Consider the following 21,240-nt stretch of genomic DNA (forward strand, 5'->3'; position numbering starts at 1 on the left):
AGCACATACCAATCTTATAGTCAGGTGTCCACAAACATTTGTCCACATAATACTTGTATATTAGAAAAAAAATTGTAAACCTTTTAAATAAATTCATGTTTTGATCCACATTCTGCCCATTGGAATTGCTTTTAACTCTTTATTTATACACAGTAATTGATATAATCACTTGAAATAGGCAGTGCATCTACAACCACACAGTTAAAACTCACTCAAAACTGTATGATAATTAAAATTTCAAAGATCATGTTGGTCGAAAACAATATTTTATTATATACTCAAATGCCTCATATATATATATATATATATATATATATATATATATATATATATATATATATATATATATATATATATATATATAGTGCATTTACTTTTAGATGTTGCCTGTTAATATATAAACCCAGAAGGTTGTGTGCTTTCTGTTGATTTAACGTTTCTTGGTGCTTTTAGTGGATTTGGGGCTGGGAGTGGGCTACTGGTTCACCTCGTTCAGTTCAGGAACGTCCTCCTTCCCTAAAAAGGAAACGCAAATTGCTGTGAGATTTTTTTAAATTATTGAGCAGAAATCAAACAAAATAAATATTAGGACACATTTCTGTAGTTGTGGAAGAGCTCTGGGAGATTGGAGTGCTGTAGAATTGTACTTATACGAAGTGGTAACAAAAAGTTTCTCTGTGCTTTGCACTCCCAGTGCTCCCAGCATTCCTCTGGAACGTGTCCTGGAAGTCTTGTTTTCGAGGCTTGTCGAGCACCTTCTGCGCTTCGCACTGGACCTTGGAGTCAGATCTTCATCTCTTTGGAGGGGGTGGGCGAAGTCCGCAGGAGCCAAATTTGGCGAGCAGGGTGGGTGCGTAAGTGAGATCATGTGGATTGTTCTCCAGCGATAATCGTGCGCAAGTTACTGAACGGTTTCGACATTTTTGCCGCTTGAGATCGTCGAAGCTCTTCCTGATCTCTCGTCGTCTTCCAGCGATGTTCTTTTCGCTCTTGAAGCTTGCATGCCACTCGAAGTGCCTCAAACGTATGTCACTTCAAACGTCTCTGTGGCAGATTTGCCCGGTTTCACGCAGATTTTTTCTTTTGTTCTAACTTGCTACGCACGTGGTCAGAATAGCAGTTAGCACCATGAGTCTCGAAACCTTTACCACCTCGTATGTTCCACTCATGTAAGTCTTTAGCCCAGTTTACAGCTCAATAAAACCTTTTAATAGGACTAGAATCAAAATGCACAAAACAACCAAAGCTTTTTTTTCCCCTCTGTTTTCTTATGCGCATGTTCACCTCACCTTTGGGTTCTAGGCTGGTTCTTGGTTGAGGTTGTTGTTTCTCTAAATCATGGATCTTCTCTAAAGCTGCCTGGAGGGCTTCCTCTGCCTTTAGAGCCCTCTTCTCAGCACTGATAGCACGAGCCTCCACAGCTCTTATACACACACACACACACACAGACTGCAGATTATATCCGAGGTATTATTATTAGCTGATTATATCTGAGCTTTGATACGGAAAAGCAACATATCTGATTCATTTATACAACTGAGCAGGTTCGGCGTTAAGGGGCCTTGCTCAGGGGCCCAGCAGTGGCAGCTTAGTGGTGCTGGGATTTGAACTTCTGACCTTCTGATCAGAAGTCTAACATAACCACTAACCACTGAGTTACCCCTACTACCACCCCTGAGTGGACCGAAACTAGTTATATAATAGTTCTTATACTTACAGTAGCTCCTGCTGAAGAAACCCCACAGTAGCCAGTGCATTAAAAGCCTGCTGTGCATTCTCAGAGCGTGGGCGCACAAGATCACTGGTCTACACAGCAATAAACACGTATAAATGCGTACTGTAATTAATTGTTTTTACATGAAAAGTTTGAGAAGCATGTAAACACTGACCCCAGTGGTGTCCTCAGTGTCCTCTCCTAAGGTCTGTTCGATAATATGGCCATCATGGCCGATAAACTTCATGACTGAGCCGCTCTTTTTATCGTCCGTGACGTCGTCTTCCATCTCCTGCATTTGTAATAACAATATATTCATTTCAATAAGCGAAAGCGATCCATGCGACGAAATGAACAGAAAGTTTTATGTGTACCATCTCAGTGGGATGTTCTTGTAAAACATTCATTAATGTCTTTTAATAGTAAAAGTCATTGACCTGATTAATCGTTTTTCGAGGTTTGCCTCCTGTTCTCCCAGCTGCCTTCTCATCTTCCTTGGCTTCTGATGGTTTCTCGGGTTTGGCATGTACGTCAAACTGAAATACAAAAAATAGACGCTTTGAATTGTGATGAGTCGTTTTCGAATCAAATCCTCTGAATACTGTGTAGGTATTGTTTGGAACCAGTGTGAGTTATTTATTTTAGATTTTAGGAATTATGAAACGAGACCAGTGCATAACCGAAGGTCGAAATTTCAACCGATATTTTCTCAGCAGCTCCTGTAACAAACAATTGATACTGATTACATCGAGCTTCTCACCTGAGAGGGTTCAAGCTCAGCAGATAAGGAGAGGTCAGAGATGGTCTTCGGCACAGCTCCCTCGGTTAGCTCCAGCTCCGAACAGCGTCCCCTCAAATCACAGAGCAGGATCTGACAGACGTCCACCCACTCAGTGCACTCCCTCTGACACATCACACACATGCAAGCGCAAGAATGTGCTAGCGATCTGATTGCCATGACGTCATACCATCAGATAGTAGAAATAAACATCTCCATAACTGATGCCAATGCAATTTACACAATGCGCTGCATAGTCAACAATACGATACATTAAACATACGTACGAAGAAGCTACCGATGCGATATGATACGATTCCTCCCCTCATTACGATACAGTGCAATCCGATTTGATTTCTTTGGTTCAGACAGACAGCAAATCATCAATTTACTTAAGTGCCTTCTGACTTCCAACACCTTTTACAAAACAGACCTGCGTGGTGCAAAAAGATGAAATAAAACTGTTGTGTCTCCAGGAAAACACAGCTCTACCTCTGCCATGTTAATCTCTATTCTATGTGACTCTCAGGAAAATATTCGGTCTACAAGTTAAAAACGATGCGCCACGATACAAATGCCAACTTGATGTGATTTGGTGAATCTTACCATTCATCTCAGATAGTGGTCCTACGATAAAATGATATCTTCACCAGTACACATGCAATATTTTAATAGTTTTTGACTGACAAATTCGACCTCAACAGAGATGACGTTTTACCTGCAGTTTCTTCAGCTGGTATATTTCATTTTCTGTGTCATCTGGAGTCACATTCTTCTGCATCATCTCCTCTACGATCACCTGGCAAGAACTGTAGCGTGAAAATCAAACACAGAATGAGGTCTGGATTTAAACTCGAACAGTACATCCTGAAGGGTTGTGATCAGGATACTCGATTCTGATTGGCTGGAAGTTGAGTTCATTCAGGTAGTTCGCGATCAGTTTATTCAGCATTCTAGATCAGGTTCATACGGAGTCAGACGGCTTTTGTACACATTTCCTAATAACCATGAGGAGTTTGCGTGTCATTTATGGTGAATACGATGATCTTCGTGAACCATCAGCTTTGTTGTGGTGTTGCTGATACACAAGTATGATTTTATGTCTGTCTTTAATTCTGTGATCTTTGACATTTTGAATAGATTAATGGAATTATCTAATTAAAAGTTGGCCTCAGCAAGCTTTCAATCAATTAAACACGTACCTGTGCATGCAATGTTTAAACATGTTTTGCCCAAAACCTGGTGTAATAGACCTTTTTCAAACCAACCATTGTGACATTAAGTAGTAGCACAAATACAGGTTATAACAATGACGTTAATTATGGTTGTATTTCATTTAGGCTCATAAGATCCGGCTGATGTTATTACTCCAGTGTAAGAAGATCACACTATACACAATACTTACCACTGTAGCCTGCAAAAGCAAAGTTTTAAGATTCTGTATTTATTTTTAAAACTCCATATAAATTTCCTGTATTTTCTGGTTGTATTTTACTAAAGAGACTAAGAAACTACTATATATACACACTGATCAGACATAACATTATGATCACCTGCCTAATATTGTGTTGGTCCCCTTTTGCTGCTTAAACAGTCGTGACCCATCGATCATCAACAGCATGAACTTCAGCAGTTTGAGCTACAGGAGCTCGTCTGTTGGATCGCATGCATTAATGAACCTCGGCTGCCCACAAACCTGTCGCCGGTTCACCACTGTTCCTTCCTTGGAGCACTTTTAATAGATACTGCCCACTGCAGACCAGGAACATCCCACGAAGCTGCAGTTTTGGAGACGCTCCGACCCAGACGTCTAGACGTCACATTTTTTGAAACTCGCCCATTTTTCCTGCTTCTAACACGTGAACTTTGAGGACAAAATGTTCACTTGCTGCCTAATAAATATATTCACCCACTAACAGGTGCCATGATGAAGATCAGTGTTCTTTACTTCACTGTTTATAATGTTATGATGTTACAATGTTATGCCTGATTGGGGTATAAAATAACAAAAAAACACAATACAAGTAGTTACGACAAACAGATGCTGCTGATCCAGAGGGTTTATCAGCTTCTTCTAAACTGCTGGCTATTTTTCCAGCATTTTCTCAACGCAACTCGTTCCATCATATAAAGAAAGTGAGAGGTCATTACCTTATAATATATGTAGAGTAGTAGTTCAGTTTCTGTGCAAGATTCCTGGCATCTTCCTCCAACCTCTGAAAAGACACATCCTTAAAGGTGTTTAATTCCGGACTCGGTGGACGAGAGAGCTCCTGGGCATCATGCTGATCCGGCACCATCAGTATCAGAAGATCCACCATCCAGCGAGTCCGCAGAGTGTGCATAGAGCTGACCTGGTCATCAAAGATGAGCTCATCGGCATGTTCTACTGGCTCAGAGCATACATAAAGACGTATAAAAGAGGTGCGGGTACAATACCTCCTCACAAAGCGTCAGGTTTGTGTAGTCGACGAAGTGGTTTTGCGAGGAGACGAACTCCCTCAGCATGTTCAGAACATCATCGGGTTCAATCCTGACAAAGAGGCAGATTGGAGGTGGTAAATTAGTGGTTAAGGCATTGGAATTTGGAAAACGAAGGTCATGAGTTAAAATCTCAGCCACACCAAGCTGGTACTCCTGGGCCCCATAGCAAGGCCCTTAACTGAAAAGATTGCTCAGGGATTAATGACATCAAGTGAGAAATTATTCAAAGTTTGCTGTAGAGGTCTTCTGATTAATCAACACTGATAGTCAGAGGAGGAAAGTGATGAAGTACAAATACTTCGTTACTGCACATAAGTAGATTTTTCTGGTATCTTTTACTTCACTATTTATTTTACTTTCACTCATTACATTTTTTTATACAGATATCTCTACTTTCTACTTCTCTGATTTTCAAACCAGACTCGTTACTTTAGTTTTCATCTATTTAATAAACAATATTTTTTCTTCTCATTCTGCACCGTTTTCCGCCCATCAACCTGTTTCTTGTCATTGCTCGGCTTTTTCAATCTACCGCTGGTGTATCATTTCCTGTCTCTCACACACCACAGACGTAGACTAGTTTACAAAGCAAACAATAAGCAGGCAGAAGGCAGTAAGAAGTCTGGGGGTAACGTGGATGAGACAGAGGGAGTCAGTGATGTAAACATGACTGAGAATAGAGACATTCCTGATCACCATCATCTTTTTTTCTGCTGGTGTTCTATATGGTGGATGTTCACCCTGGATACATTCATTAGAGAACATTTTAAACTCTTTGGTATTAATATATATTAATATGATGTGAGGTTCATTTGCCAGTGTGACACTAAAACAGGTAGTATTAATGGCTACTTTTTACTGAAGTACATGTCAGAGCCCAAACTTCTTTAGCTTGAGTGAAAAAGTGCAGACAGAATTTTTCAAATTTTTCAGAGTCTTTCAATACGAGTATCTGTACTTCTACTTCAGTGATGGATGTGTGTACTCACTGATACCACGTGCTGCTGGATTGTACAAGTGAGACTGTGTGCTGCACGGAGAGCGCTTTATTCTATTTATAATTTATTAATTATATATTTTTATTTATTAATTAACGTATTGGTAGATCTTTTCTTTAGCACATTTTCATGATTCAGTACTGTTTAGTTTTTTGTAATGAAGTACTATTTTACTATGTTGTACTGTGTTGTGTTTGTTAGTTTTTAAAAATGGATACTGGATTAAAAAAAACAATCGGTTGATAAATCAAATGTCAGCAAGTACGATCCAAACTGGCTATCAGTATCTCTAATCTCTAATGTGCGGTACTGATCTTAAACCTGTTACGACTTACTTGCTGTGCGGCATACGCTTCATCCTCTCGCTCTCCATCTGGGTGTTGTCCACGTTTTCCACGGCTTCCTCACACAGGTTTATCCAGCTCCATAACGCCTTCTCCAGCTTCGACCAATCGGAGAGATGCAGTTTTTCAGGCCGTCCAATAAGAGGCCTTAGTCTCATAACCCAGGTGTCAATTACTCCAGCTAGACTGATCATCTGTTGATGAATTCCTGAAACAGCGAAAACAGAGGGTCCTGGGTAGTAAATGAGTCTCACTTTGTTAACTTAATCACAGAACTATTTCATTTGTATTGGCTGATGAGTTTTTTAACATTTCACAAGCAGCCTTAACGCTAACTACGAAAAATGCTGAATCGACAAATATTAGCCGATCGAAGGAGCCAATCAAAATCCAACATTTTTCTGTAAACAAATTGCAATCTTCAGGAGTAGAGTATTATCATAAATATTACAGGTACATGAAAATATTTTATTAAATGGAAGTGGAATTTCAACATTAAAATTGTTTTTTTTATTATATTGATTAGATTGATTAAATTGGCACAAATTTAATTGATAAGATAAAAAGAAATAAATGGAAAAATGTTAATTAAATAGTTCACATTTGTAAGACCGAATTTGGGTAATACAGATGTATATGAGGTTTTTTTTTTTTTTTTTTTACATTTAATGTATAATTTCAGCATACTTAAATAAATAACTATCTGGTGTGTTTCTTAAATGCAGATTTGTTATTTATTCAATTTCTTTATATATATGAATAAATTCCTTCCTCCCTTCCCTCCTTCATTCATTCATTCCCTCCATCGATGTTGTCAGGATTTTCTCCTTTTAAAACATGGATTATTTGGTACACATGACCCGAACATTTTGTCTCGAAATGGTTCGGTATCAATACCTGTACCGTTACACCCCTATTAAATATATGGTTTATACCTGAATTTCTGAACATGGTAATAAATTGCAAACAAAGAAACCTCTCACCACTCTCTCCGTTGATACGGACCCCCAGCTGCGTGAGAAGCTCAGCGATAGCACGGCTCAGTTCTCTCATGTTCTCCTGGCCCTTAGGAGTCTCTCCATCCAATCCTGGATGTCTCTTGAACATCTGCATACACACCTCCACCCACGAATCCTGCAGCTGCCCTAGCGTGCGGAGAGTTTCTTGACCAGACAGAAGGTCTTCTCCGCCATAACGCTCACACTGCATGGTTAACACCTATGGACAGATGGAAAGAAGAAAGAAAAACTCATGCCATGACATTAAAGGATTAAAAGAAGAAGTAGAAGAAGTTTCTAGAAGAAATTAGAAGAAATTTCTAACCATTGACCATTGGCTCAAGTCTTTCAACAACTCCTCCTCCAAAGTCTTTTCAAATTTGACATCAGGGCTCCTAGAAAATAGTTCGAAATTGACATGAAATGAAATTGAAATCAAGTCAAAATAATGTAGATCTTCTTTACCTTATGATACTCTCACAGAACTCATGCCACCGGACAAGGCCTTGCTGGACGGACCGATCGCTTCACACTGTTTTTTGTCAGACTCTCTGAGGTTCTTCATGAAACCGCCCAGTCGCTCTTTCCACTGGTCTGTCAGGTGCACGAGGCGTTTCAGGTCCTCGGAATCCTGGTGTGTTTGTTATAACATGGCGGTCTGTCAGACCCAGATACTGTTATTGGCTGTAAGCGTTGCAAAACGGTGTTTGTACCTTTGCTGACAGGAAGTTGGTGAAATGCTCTGCAGTTTTGATCCATGCCTGCTCACTAACGTGAAGTCTGCGGACCACCTGCAGGTTGTTTAACTTAATAACCTGAAAACAAAGTTCTGATTTAGATAATAAAAAAAATACAGACACAGATTGCCAGGGACAGATGGATTTCCAACAGAATACTACAAAAAGAATGTTGACATACAGAGGCGCGTGAAACTGATGCTTTGACCAAACACTGAAACACTGAAACACCTAAAAAGGATAGGGATTTAACTGACACTTCTTAGACCAGTAAGCCTCATCAATGTGGACTATAAAGTGTGGGCAAATATTATGGCTTCACTGTTGGAAAAGGTTCTACCAAGTATAATTCACAAGGACCAAGTGGGCTTCATCAGGGGAAGGTCAGCATGTGAGAAGGCTAATTCACTTCTCTCTTCACTCCAATTGCAGCTATATCCTTAGACGTTGAAAAAACACTTTCGACAGGGTGAAGTGGGGCTTTTTATCCGCAGTCATGTCGAATTTTGGGTTTGCTCCTTCCTTGGACCACTTTTGATAGATACTGACCACAATTTGTCTTGATGTCACCAAATGGGGATGAGGTTCCCCTTCTGAGTCTGGTTCCTCTCAAGGTTTCTTCCCATTACATCTAAGGGAGTATTTCCTTGCCACAGTCGCCACGGCTGCTCATCAGGGATAAACACATATTGTTCACTTTAATTCTTAAGTTCTGTAAAGCTGCTTTGAGATGATGTCTGTTGTTAAAAGCGCAATAGAAATGAACTTGACTTGACTATTTGTCTAACTCGCTCAAATCCTCCAATGCTTGCCTCTTTTTCTTGTTTCGAGCACATCATTCCTGGTGTGTCTGAAGAGATCTCAGACTGGCCACACTGGACGTCAATCAAGTGGCAAATGGAACAGGGAGGATAGATGATGGACTAACACCTTTTTTTTTTATCGCACACAGTCTACCTTTGCGATCTACTGGTTGATCGCTATAGACGTATTGGGCACACCTGATCTAGAAAATGCTCTCAAGCATCAATATAGAGTGAGGACCAAGTGAGAGAACATTCCAAGCAAAGTCAGTACCATACTTTCTTTCGATCATTCAATGATTTATTTATAAATTTAAAAGCTTCAGAAGTGAACCAGATGTCTAGAATGTACTCAAAATGATCAGACCTTGAGAGCGATGCTATAGATGACCTTGCTCCATAAATCCTTCTCTTCAGTCAGTATGTCTACTTGTCTCTCCAGTCTTTGCCGCTGCAGTTCATATAGATTGTGGTACTCGCCAACGATGCTGGAAAGGAAACCTGCATGTCATCCACAGCCAAACATTTTACTGTATCAAAGTCAAAGTTAGTAAAATTCCTAAATACTACTGCATAAGCCTACAATATACAGATAAAAGTTTGAGGACACCTGAACATATGGTTTGTATATGCTTTTTTAACATCCCATTCTATATTTAGCCTCCATTTGCTCTTATATTAACCTCCATTCTTCTGGGAAGATGTTCTACTAGATTTTATGGAGATTTTGGGCATTTGTTCATCCTCAAGGGTGCGGTAGTTGAGGTGAGAAGGCCTGGAGTGCAGTTGGGTTGAGGACAGAGTGCTATAGAATTAGATCTTAAACACACGTCAAACCCATGTAAAGCGTATCTTAATCTAGCTGGCTTTGTGCATCCTTATGCTGGAAGAGGTTTTGATCTCCTAGTTAAAGTGATGCTTTCAAGTCATTGCTAAAATTTTGCAGAAGAACCACATTTGTCTGGAAATTCCAGGTGTTGCCCCAATACTTTTGTCCATATAATGTAATACCATGGTGTACTGACAGACACGTTTACTCACTCGGAGTCCAGCTGTGATTGCTTCAGTGCTTTAGAAAGCTCCTCCTGGGCCTTTTCAGCCTGCTTTGACACATGCTCATCATGCTCCTTCAGCTGATTCAGCTCTCTCGATTATCAGAATAAGAAAAGACCATATCAAAAGCGAAGAAATATGAAGGAGAGAGAAGCGATCGCTCCATTCGCACTTCGGAGAACGTTCTTCGTGTTCCACAGACTCAGACGGAACAGTGGGGACACAATGATGAATTGGGAACACAAATTTTTTTTACACTGTTCAGTAACAATAAAAGATTTTGTGCTCTAATAAATGTTAAACAACAATATGTGCAATAACAACATTTATATATTTTTTGTATATTTTTAGTATATATATAATGTACTGTATATATTTGTACTGCGTCTCTGTTTAATATTTGCATTTTTGCTGCTGTAACATGGACATTGTCCACTGAGGGACAAATCAAGGTATAATCTCATCTTCTAATGAGTGATGTAATGTAGGACGTTACTCATGAAGCTGTGCAATAGACTGTTTGAAGCAGATGATTTCTTCGATCAGTCGGCGGTCCAGAGCTCTCTGTGCCAGCGTCTCTGTGTGCAAGCTTATGAGCTGACGAGGGATTCGGTCCAGTAGAGACACATACCTGTGCCTAAGGCATAGACAAAGTCTGATCTTTCAGCCAGTGGTAGAAAGGAACAAAAATCAGAAGTCCTAGTGTTTGGAAGGAGCACACACCTGAGCTTAGCTAGCAGTCGGCCCCTCTCGATACACTCCACGCTCACTTGCCGGATTAACTCGTGAAATACGATGTTGTAGATGTTCTGCTCCACTTTGACCACATCTAGCAGACCCTGTATCTGTAGCAAACCCAAAGAAAAAAAAACATTGTGCCGGTTTTATGTTCAAACACCAATTCCTGAAAAAACGTTGGGTGTAAAATGTGAAGAAAAACAAAATGCGATGATTTGAAATCAGCACAAACACACATTCTCTTCACAATAAAACCAAAACATTAAAATGTTTACATTGAGGAAATGTAGCATTTTAAGGATGAAAAAAAATGGCAAATTCTTTTTTCATTTGGTGGCACGTCGCAAAAAGTTTGTAAAAACTAAGTGTGTTTAACATTTAACCGAGACGTTTTGCAACTAACAAGGTTAATTGACAACAGGTCAGTAAGATAATTGGGTATAAATGGTGCATCTGTGAAAGACCGTGTCTACAAATCGTGGACCGGTTTCAGAATAACGTTCCTTGACATCGGAAAATCTCAATATTTACACTCCATTATATCATCAACGGTGTCAAAGAATCTGAAGAAATCTCTGTGCACAAGGGCAAAATTTGTCATAAGCAATTGCCCTACTAGATGTGCTCAAATATAAGTGCTGTTAATTGAAATAGAATTGCTTAGAAGCACCAACAGCTTAAATACAAAGCCGTTGACCACAACCTACAGAGAAGAGCTGCCAGATTCGCATACTTATACTATATATCGGGATGAAATGCATACCTGTGAAAGGTCTTTGACCTCCTCAAATTCTTTATTGGCACCTGCTTTTTCCAGCATATCATCCATTACTCTTGTCAACTGCACTGCCTCCAGACGACCACTAGGCTTCCTGGCAGAAGTGCATATAGAAATGTATGTAAATGAATCTAGTATAAATATAGAAATATACAATAAACGTATTATAGGAGGGCATAGATCCAATATATATTACACACACACACACACACACACACACACACACACACACACACACACACACACACACACACAGTATCTCAAAAAGTGAGTACACCCCTTAAGTGAGTACACCCTATGCACAGCCACATGTCCTATTCATCATGTTCATGTTTTTGTCTGCTTGACAGGACCATACAAAGTTGTGTATCTTATAATAAAGCAGTTAAATCTGAGTGAATACTTTTTCAACATACATAATAAATGTATAAACAGAAAGATTTACTTGAATTTCAAATAAACCAATTCACATAGAAGAGGTACAGTTTCTCTGGTATCACCTTAATTAACGTCCGTGTGGAAACATAGCAAAGGCGATGATTTACGTCATTTAAAACACCATAATTGCTTTAAAACATTTACAAGAATTTTGTCTTCATGCTCTATGTTGAGTTTAGTTTACTAATAACAAACATACATTTACGTAAAGCATCCATGTTGATTAGAATATTGTAAACTTGAAACATATTAATTTAAGGTACATTTAGAAACGGATGAAAATGTGCGATTATGTTGAGTAATCGTGAGTTAACTCATTGCAATCGTGCGGTTAATCACGATTAAATATTTTCATCGATTGACAGCCCTAATATTAATATAATGTGGGGTCCAGTTACCAGCATGACACTAAAACAGGTAGTAGTAATGGCAACTTTTTTACTTAAGAACATGTCAGAGCCCAAACTTCTTTACTTTAACTTGAATAAAAAAAAAAAAAGAGACATATGGAGATGGAAGCTTAATGGTTTGACGTTGTTTTTTTTAGCTGAGAAGGTTGGAGACTTATTCCAGAAAGTGAAAGGAGTCCTGAACCAACATGACTCCTATTCCATACACTATGCAATTTCCGTCTGGACCATACGGCAAGTTAATGATCCGAAGTGTACGTCTGAGTTCTGTAAGTGTTATTTAGAGAGCAAACAGACGTCTGGAGTGATATCTATAATGGAACGAGCTGCCCAGTCACCGCACCTAAATCCTACTGAACTGCTCTGGGATGAACTGCATCACAAGAATAAAAGAAGTCTCCAACTAGTGAAGAACATCTTGTTTTCCAAGACGCATGACAAAGTATTTCAGTTGAATGTTTAGAGAAACCAACTGACCGGATGCCGAAAGAGTTCAAAGCTGTTCTTCATACTTAGGGAGGATCTATTACAGAAAATAAAGTGGAACATCTGGAATTTTATAGATTTGATTGGTCAAATAAAATCTTCATAGTATTACATTTCTGAGTTTGTTACAAGTCCAGGTGTTTCCACTGGGTGAATCGCTTTATGAAGAGTGTCCATCACACATGTTCCTGCATAATTCACTACTACAGAAGTAACAGTAATGTACAATTATTGGAGCAGACACATCAATGGAGGTCATAAATGTCATTAATCTACACCAATCAGGATGGACAAATTTTGGAAGGACAAATGTTTTTAAGATCATTAAAAGATATTTTTTAAAGGAGATTGTCAACTCACATGGAAGGAAAGATCTTGAGTCTCTTTTGCTCATCCTCTAACAGAACTGTAAATTTGCTAAAAACAAAATAAACAAGAAGATAAAAGAAGTGACACAATGTGTTGTATGTAACATTAATCTAACACAGAATCCAGATTAATGCTCTGGTGGGTTTCCATTCGATCCACTTACTCATCATAGCACTGCAGTGCTTTTACTCCTTTATTGGTCAGGATGTGGTATTCCTCTGGAATTAACGTCCCAATAGAATTTGTACCCTGGATTTAAAAGAAATCGCACTATAAACCTTGTGATCTTATTACGGTTAGATGTATTTCTCGTACCTGACTTGCCTTTTGACCATCTTCCGAAGACATGGTGGTCCTGTCAGGCATGGGCGGAAGAGTGATTCGCTCCCTCTGAGCTGCCAAAGCGTCACACAGAAACGATATGTCCCTGTTCACACAACACTTCAATTCATCACATAGGGAATCCTCCAGGTTAGCTGTGCTGTATATTGTTTTATATAGTAATGAGGTTGTGAGGCAAATATCAACCTGCCAGCTCCAGTCATAGACGTTGGCTGATCGAGAAAGTATTGGTATTTTTTGCGGCCAGCGCCGTGGTGCCATACCGCATCCGGGGCACGTATTCCACACACCTAAACCAAAATAAAAAAACAAGTTTTTTGTTATGTTACAGCCTTACTCCAAAATGGATTCAATTTTTTCTTTTCCTCAAAATTCTACAAACAATACTCCATAATGACAACGTGAAAGAAGTGTGTTTGAAATCTTTGCATAGTAAGTATTCACAGCCTTTGCTCAATACTTTGTTGAATCACCTTTGTAAGTTTGATGCTACAAGCTTTGCACACCTATTTTTTGGGCAGTTTCTCCCATTCTTCTTTGCAGAACCTCTCAAGCTCCATCAGGTTGGATGGCGAGCGTTGGTGCACAGCCATTTTCAGATCTCATCAAAGATGTTTAATCAGGGTTTAAGTCTGGGCTCTGGCTGGGCCACTTAAGGACATTCACAGAGTCGTCCCGTAGCCACTTCTTTGTTATCTTGGCTGTGTGCTTAGGGTCGATGTCCTGTTGGAAGACCGTCGACCCAGTCCAAAGTCCAGAGCACTTTGGAGCAGGTTTTCATCATGGATGTCTCTGTACATTGCTGCATTCATCTTTTTCTCAATACTGACTAGTCTCCCCGTTCCTGCCACTGAAAAACATCCCACAGCATGATGCTGCCACCACCATGCTACACTGTAGGAATGGTATTGAAAAGGTGATTAGCGGGGCCTGGTTTCCTCCAGACATGACGTTTGGCATTCAGGCCAAAGAGATAAATCTTTTTTCTCATGGTCTGAGAGTCCTTCTGGTGCCTTTTAGCAAACTACAGGTGGGCTGTCATGTGCCTTATCTAAGGAGTGGCTTCTGTGTGTCCACTCGACTGTACAGGCCTGTAAAGCGCTGTTTTCAGATGCACTGTATATATATATACACACACACACACACACACACACACACACACACACACACACACACACACACACACACACACACACACACAGACAGTCCCTGACTTGCGATGAGATGTTTTCCAATGATCCCATCGTAACTTTCAAATATGGAGTTCTTAAAGAATGGTGATCAGTATGGGGTAGTGTACTGTAGCTGGTACTAATTTAACAAATTACACTATCATAATGTATAAACTTTACAGTATATGTGTATGTGGCAGTGGGTGCGTGGACGAGCGATAGGTCACGAGTGGAGTGAGAAGCGGGACGTGCTCCATTTGGTGATAAATAGGAGAAAGAAAATTGAAGATCGTAAGTCGAATTGTAACTCAGGGACTACATACATACATACATATACACACACACACACACACACACACACACACACACACACACACACACACATATATATGTTTATATTTTCATTACAAAAAAACGCTCAAATGGAAATGCGCTCTGCATTAATCGTGTGCTCACGAAATTAGTGTGGTTAAAATCAATTTATGGTAACGTTATTAACACGTTTATTTTGACGGCCCTGATATATATATATATATATATATATATATATATATATATATATTTACACTCCCTAGGTTTGTTTGCGAAGATAAAACTAATGGGAAATCACTGCTAAATAATTCTAGATGTAGAAATCTTTTTCCAGAATCAGAATCAGAAATAGCTTTATTACTATCTATGCTTACACACACAAGGAATTTGACTTGCTGTCAGGAGCTTCCAGTGCAGGAGAAAGTACAGACTACGAACCTTTGTGTGCTTGTGGCTTTTGCTGTCATGAGGTCCGCCATGTGGGCTGAAGGTTGAGGTGAGATTAGAGAGAAGCTCATTCGGTATGAAGTCGTTTGGCATTTGGACTCCTTCGTTTACTGATGATCTGTCTTTTACTTCGGGACGCTCAGACACTACTGCACATGCATGGTAATATAAAAAGTGAAACAATCCATATATTAGGTATTTGACATTTTGAAGATTCAGGCTGAAATGTCTCTCAAAAACAGGCTGATATTATACAAGGGTAGCGTTTAGTGATCACATTGAATAAATACATCCCAAATGCCAGGATTAGCATGAAGAGTTTGGGGGTGGGGTTAAATTAACTAACTAACCGCATAGCTGTGTGATTTCTATAGTCTGTGAATATGGACTGGTTTCTACGACTCTTCTAGCACTGCTCGTCTGCTTCTACTGCTCTCATGGTAAGAAGTAGATATACACTGGCGATCAAAATTAGAGAACAATTTATAAACAATTGAACAATTCTGAAATTATATCATTTTCACTGCTCAACAGTTGAGCGAGTTTTTGTCCTGTCTATACCATGCTACCAGAACACCTTTTCCACAAAATAACTAAGGCATTTCCAAAAAAAACCCATTATTTTGCAGAAAACACACTGATCAAAATTAGAGAACACTTTCAGATACCTCTCAGTTATTGGTGTTAATCTGGTACCTGGTGCTAATTTCCTTGATTATCTGTTAACCCCTATTTAACTGGCAGCCTAACTTCCAGTTTCACTGACTCTGCAAGATGGTGGGCCGTTCTAAAGTGACTGAAAGCCTCCGGCAGCAGGTTGTCCAGATGAAGGCCAAAGGGATGACCCTATCAGCCATAGCAAGACAAGTTGGTCGTTCCAAATCTGTGATTTCAAGAATATTGAATCTTTACAACATCACAAACTCATTCAAGTCCGCCAAGAAGGCTGGTCGTCCACGGAAGACAAATACAAGAGAGGACAGGATACTGGAGGATCTCAATGGGCAATCGTTTCCACACTGCAGCTGGAATTGCTCACCAGTTCAGCGCTGAACAGGGTAAGGATCTGTCTCGTCATACAGTGTCTCGTCGTTTAAGAGCATTTGGACTGAAAGCCCACTCTGCAGTGACCAAACCTCTCATTAGCAGAAAGAATCAAAAGGCTAGACTAAGCTTTGCTGAGGAGCATGTTGTTTGGACAGAGGAGAACTGGTCCAAAGTTCACTTCAGTGATGAAAGCAAGTTTAATTTATTTGGGTCCGATGGAAAACATTATGTTCGGCGACAAACTGGAGAAAGACTGAACCCAAAGTGTGTAAAGAAGTCAGTGAAAAGTGGAGGAGGAAGTGTCATGGTTTGGGGCATGTTTTCTGCAGCAGGAGTTTGGCCTCTTATACAGCTACATGGCAGAGTGAATGCAAATGTTTAACAGAACCTTCTTCAACAAAATATGGTTCCTTCCCTGCATCCATCACCCAATCAGCCCGCAGTGTTCATGCAGGACAACGCTCCATGTCACACAGCAAAACGGGTAAAGCAGTTCCTTGAAACTGAAAACATTGAAATAATGACATGGCCTGCCCAGAGTCCTGATCTCAACCCAATAGAGAACCTCTGGAAAATCCTTGGTGACAAAGTTATGGCCAAGAAACCCACTACAGTCACCGAACTGTGGAGGAGACTGGAAGAAGAGTGGACCAAAATCACACCAGAGCAGTGTGAGAGACTAGTGCTGTCCTGTGGCTGCAGATGTGCTGAAGTCATTCAGAGCAGAGGCCTGTACACTTCCTACTAATTGCTGACTGTTGTAACCTTCAGAAAATTTTGTTGTAATCTTTTTCCATGCTACAGTCATTGTTGTTCTCTAATTTTGATCAGTGTGTTTTCTGCAAAATAATGTTTTTTTTAAATGCCTTAGTTATTTTGTGGAAAAGGTGTTCTGGTAGCATGGTATAGACAGGACAAAAACTCATTCAACTGTTGAGCAGTGAAGATGACATTATTTCAGAATTGTTTATAAATTGTTCTCTAATTTTGATCGCCAGTGTACATCTAGACTCTTCTCTGTTCTGCCACCAAAATGGTGGAATGAATTTACCCTGGATGCCCTAATCACTCGCTATCTTCAAATATACCTCTTCCAAACACAACAGCATTTGTCCCTGTTTCTTTGGTTTTTCATTAAAAAAGTGCTATAATTCCTCTCAGAGTTTTACACTGATGGTATCCTTGCGACATCTGTGGCATCGTGCTGTGTGCACATTAATACTGCACATTTTAGAGTGGCCAGCCTCAGGCACACACCTGTGCAATAATCATGCTGTCTAATCAGCATCCTGATCTGCCACACCTGTGAGGTGGATGGATGAGCTCAGCAAAGGAGAAGTGCTCACTAACTGGTGTTTGTGATTGATTTGAATGTAGATTGGTTCCTGTCCATGCAGTGGCTCTAGGCACCAGCTAGAAAAATCAGTAGGATTGGGATGAGGTGATGTAGATCAGACTCTGAGATAGAGTGAAAGATATACAGTACCGTGTTAGAGATTTAGGAAGGTTTGCAAAATTACTGAATGCTTTCAAAAATAGTGTTAATAGTTTATCTTTATTACTTAACAAATTGGAAAGAAAATGAACAGAAGAAAAATCCAAATCAAAGCAATATTTAGTAAGAACACAGTTTGGCTGCCAAACATCATCAATTGTTCTTGCTGTTTGTTGTTCACCTACACAAAGTTTTTGAAGGAACTCAGCAGGTAGATTGTTGCAAGCATCTTGGAGAACAAACTGCAGATCTTCTGTAAATAAAGGCTGCCTCAAATCATTCTGTCTCTTCATATAATCCCAGACAGACTCTTCAATGTTCAGATCGGGGTTGTTGTCCTGCTGCAGAATTAATTGGGGGCCAATCAGAAGCTTCCTTGATGGTACTGCATTATGGATAAAAATGGTCTTGTATTCTCAGCATTGAGGATCATAAATCCAAACCTCCAACTCCTTTTGCAGAAATGCAGCCTCAAATTCATAGGAAAACTCCACCATGCTTTGCTGTTGCCTTTCGACACTCATTATTGTACTGTTTTTCAGTTCTTTGGTGAACATCTCCTTAGATCTCCTGCTAAATCCAGATATTTCTGATTTTGACTCATCAGTCCAGAGCACCTCAAGCGATTTTTCTACACCACAGTTCCTATGTCACTTAGCCTTGTTTTCATTTTGGAGTATGTGTTTTTTATCCATAATTCTTTGATGAAGATCACTTCTGGCCAGACAGCATATGGTGTACTTGAGTCCCACTGGCTTCCACCAGTTCTTTGCTGACGGCACAGCTGTATATCTTCTGACGCGGCAGAGAAGTAAGCTTGATGCGTCTTTCATCCACTGCATTCAGTTTCCTTGGCCGACCATTGCGTCATCACCTGTTTTCTGAAGAGCACATCTTAAAAACCTAGTCTGCTTTGAGATCTTCGTTGGGAGGGACCTTGTTGTTGCAGTAGAACCTCCTGTGTCTTCAGTTCTGTCTGTGTTCAGTCTTGCCATGGTGTAGGACCCGTGACATGAAACTCTTCCACAACCTCACTATAGTAGCAGCAGAGTTTGGCTGTTCCTCGCCCAGTTTGAAGCTCCTACACAGCTGTTTCTGTTTTACTGACTGTTTCTTCAAAATACATATAAAATTGATTATCACCTGCTTGGTATAACGTGTTAATCATCCATCTGACACTGATCTTACAAAACCCCTGAATTAATGCAAGTATACAAACGTGTGCAAGTGTAAGAATTGAAAGCAAAAGAGTGCAAAATCGCACCAAATATTAATTTGATTTACATTGTTCTTGTTTGCTCACGTTGTATTTTGTACATTGATAATGAACAGTTATAATATTTATTTATATATTATATTACTTTCAGCATTTTCCCCACAACTGCTTAAACCTTTGCACACTAATGTAATAGTTTACTTCTGAATGTCGGCATTTTTTTCTAATATATTTTCAAAACTTTCCTGTAATTTACTATTTATAGTTTAATGCACAATTTTCTGATCAGGTTTACATTTTAATGCAAGTTGTATTCTGTATGTAACCACGTTTGTGACAAAATCTTGAAAATCTAAAATGTTGGTCAGCAGTTGGAGGGTCTCTGAATAGAAATTGAGAAGGAAGAGTGAAATGAAAGGATTAAAAAAAAAGTCAAAATCCACACTTTGTATAAAAGCGGGTTACTTACAGTTGCTTTCCTCCACTGAAGACACACCAGAGTGGTTCAGTCTCTTGGACCTTCGACTCTCAGGCTTTGGTACAGCAGGAGGTGACGGACCCGACTTTACACACGCAGACATGTCGGCTTTAGATTTGTAGGTCACAGATAAATACCATAATGACCAAAAATGTCTAGAGGAACTGTTACAGACTGCTAGCCTGGTCTAGCTTTAGCACAACAATGCTCAGTCCGAGTGGACGGTAATAAAGTTTGTTACCATGGACGCACCCACATGCGTTTCCACGCAACTCCAATCCGATTTACGGGGCTGAGCGCAAAGCGCGCATTGTTCCGTGCGCCTCCACAGAACCATTCCCAAACAGGGCATTCAGATATATATATATACTATCTAACAATGTAGTGTGAAGGTTTAGGATAGACACAGAGCATTTAGAACTATAGGAGCTTAAAGAAATGGTCTCAAACCCCTAACCTTGTCCTCTTTTTTGGACATGCGCAACGCGCGGGTCTTAAATTTCTAATGAGAATTTCACTTTCAATTATTGATGAGAACTCAATCTGCTACTCCTGGTGATTATACAACAATGAGCAGCTTCTTAACCATCTGAAGTTAATAATATGCAATTTATTTGATATATATCTCTGTTTTCCATATTTGGATATATCATACCCATTATTTATTTTTCTATATATTTTTAATATTATATATTTCTATATTTCTGACAGCCATAAAAAGCATTTTTACTACATTTTTTATGAATATGTATGCGACAAACAAAATTTGATAATTCAGTATATTCATTATATTCCTAACAATCCAACGTGGAGTCGAGGTGGGATGAGGTGATGTCTATCTGATATACCAGAGTAGTTCAGTCTCTTGGAGGTTTTTTTCAGCAGAAGCTGAGAAGGTTGTTAAACATCTAACATGGCATTTCTTTTATTTGAAATAGTATTCGGTTTAGCAATCCAGAACCTCTGGAAACCTTACCTTGGAATCAGTTAGAAGTTGCTTGAGCAAATGGGATGAGTGTCTTTTGATACAGGTACATGCATCCTTCACTTGAGCTTGGAGACCCAAACCTGTTCCAGCTCCATAAAAATATGAATTGCATGGGATGGGGTGGAAGATTGATCAGTAGCATTGATGTCATTGACTGATCAATGTCAACACTGTCTGTACCCCCGGCCTCCTCACCTCACCCACATCAGCAGAAATGTCCAAAAAATCTAGTGGAGCATCTTCCCAGAATTATGGAGATAAGAGCAAATGGCGAATGGGATATTTATAAGAATGTTCAAACCAGTCCATATAATCAGATTAGTGAAACTTCCCACTAAATGTTTGCATTAAAAATGTGCTAGAATGTCTAAACAAGCCGCTATGCTTCTGGGAGAAGGTCCTTTGGCTTGATCGGTCCAAACTGAAGCGTTTTGACACAGACACAAAAATGAAGCTTTGAAAAGAAAATGATGCCTACTGTCCAACATGGAGGAGAAACGATTATGTTTTGGAGCCGGGAGGAGCTTAGGATCTGTGCAGGACAATCATAATGATATCTCACGCCTACCAAAGTGCTCAATTCCCAGTGTCAGAAAGCTCTGTCTCAGTTTCTGG

The 21,240-nt window shown here is 39.6% G+C and overlaps 1 protein-coding gene across 1 annotated transcript; it reads right to left on the reverse strand.

Moving 5' to 3' along the window:
* Positions 1-347: 347 nt before the first annotated feature.
* axdnd1 (axonemal dynein light chain domain containing 1) lies at positions 348-20,094 on the reverse strand. Its single transcript, XM_046857582.1, has 26 exons — positions 19,890-20,094; positions 19,629-19,745; positions 15,393-15,550; positions 13,657-13,760; positions 13,453-13,555; positions 13,292-13,377; positions 13,120-13,176; positions 11,411-11,519; positions 10,633-10,754; positions 10,406-10,546; positions 9,898-10,002; positions 9,224-9,344; positions 8,030-8,131; positions 7,787-7,947; positions 7,642-7,711; positions 7,302-7,536; positions 6,310-6,526; positions 4,932-5,025; positions 4,644-4,846; positions 3,211-3,301; positions 2,475-2,618; positions 2,152-2,250; positions 1,890-2,006; positions 1,718-1,806; positions 1,290-1,423; positions 348-516 (listed from the first exon to the last, which is right to left on the reverse strand). Exons 1-26 carry the CDS (start codon positions 19,987-19,989, stop codon positions 476-478), a joined length of 3,120 nt encoding a protein of 1,039 aa, XP_046713538.1. The 5' UTR covers positions 19,990-20,094; the 3' UTR covers positions 348-475.
* Between the last annotated feature and the right edge of the window lie 1,146 nt (positions 20,095-21,240).

This window comes from Silurus meridionalis, chromosome 9 (genome assembly GCF_014805685.1).
Source record: "Silurus meridionalis isolate SWU-2019-XX chromosome 9, ASM1480568v1, whole genome shotgun sequence".
In the NCBI taxonomy this organism is placed as follows: Eukaryota; Metazoa; Chordata; class Actinopteri; order Siluriformes; family Siluridae; genus Silurus; species Silurus meridionalis.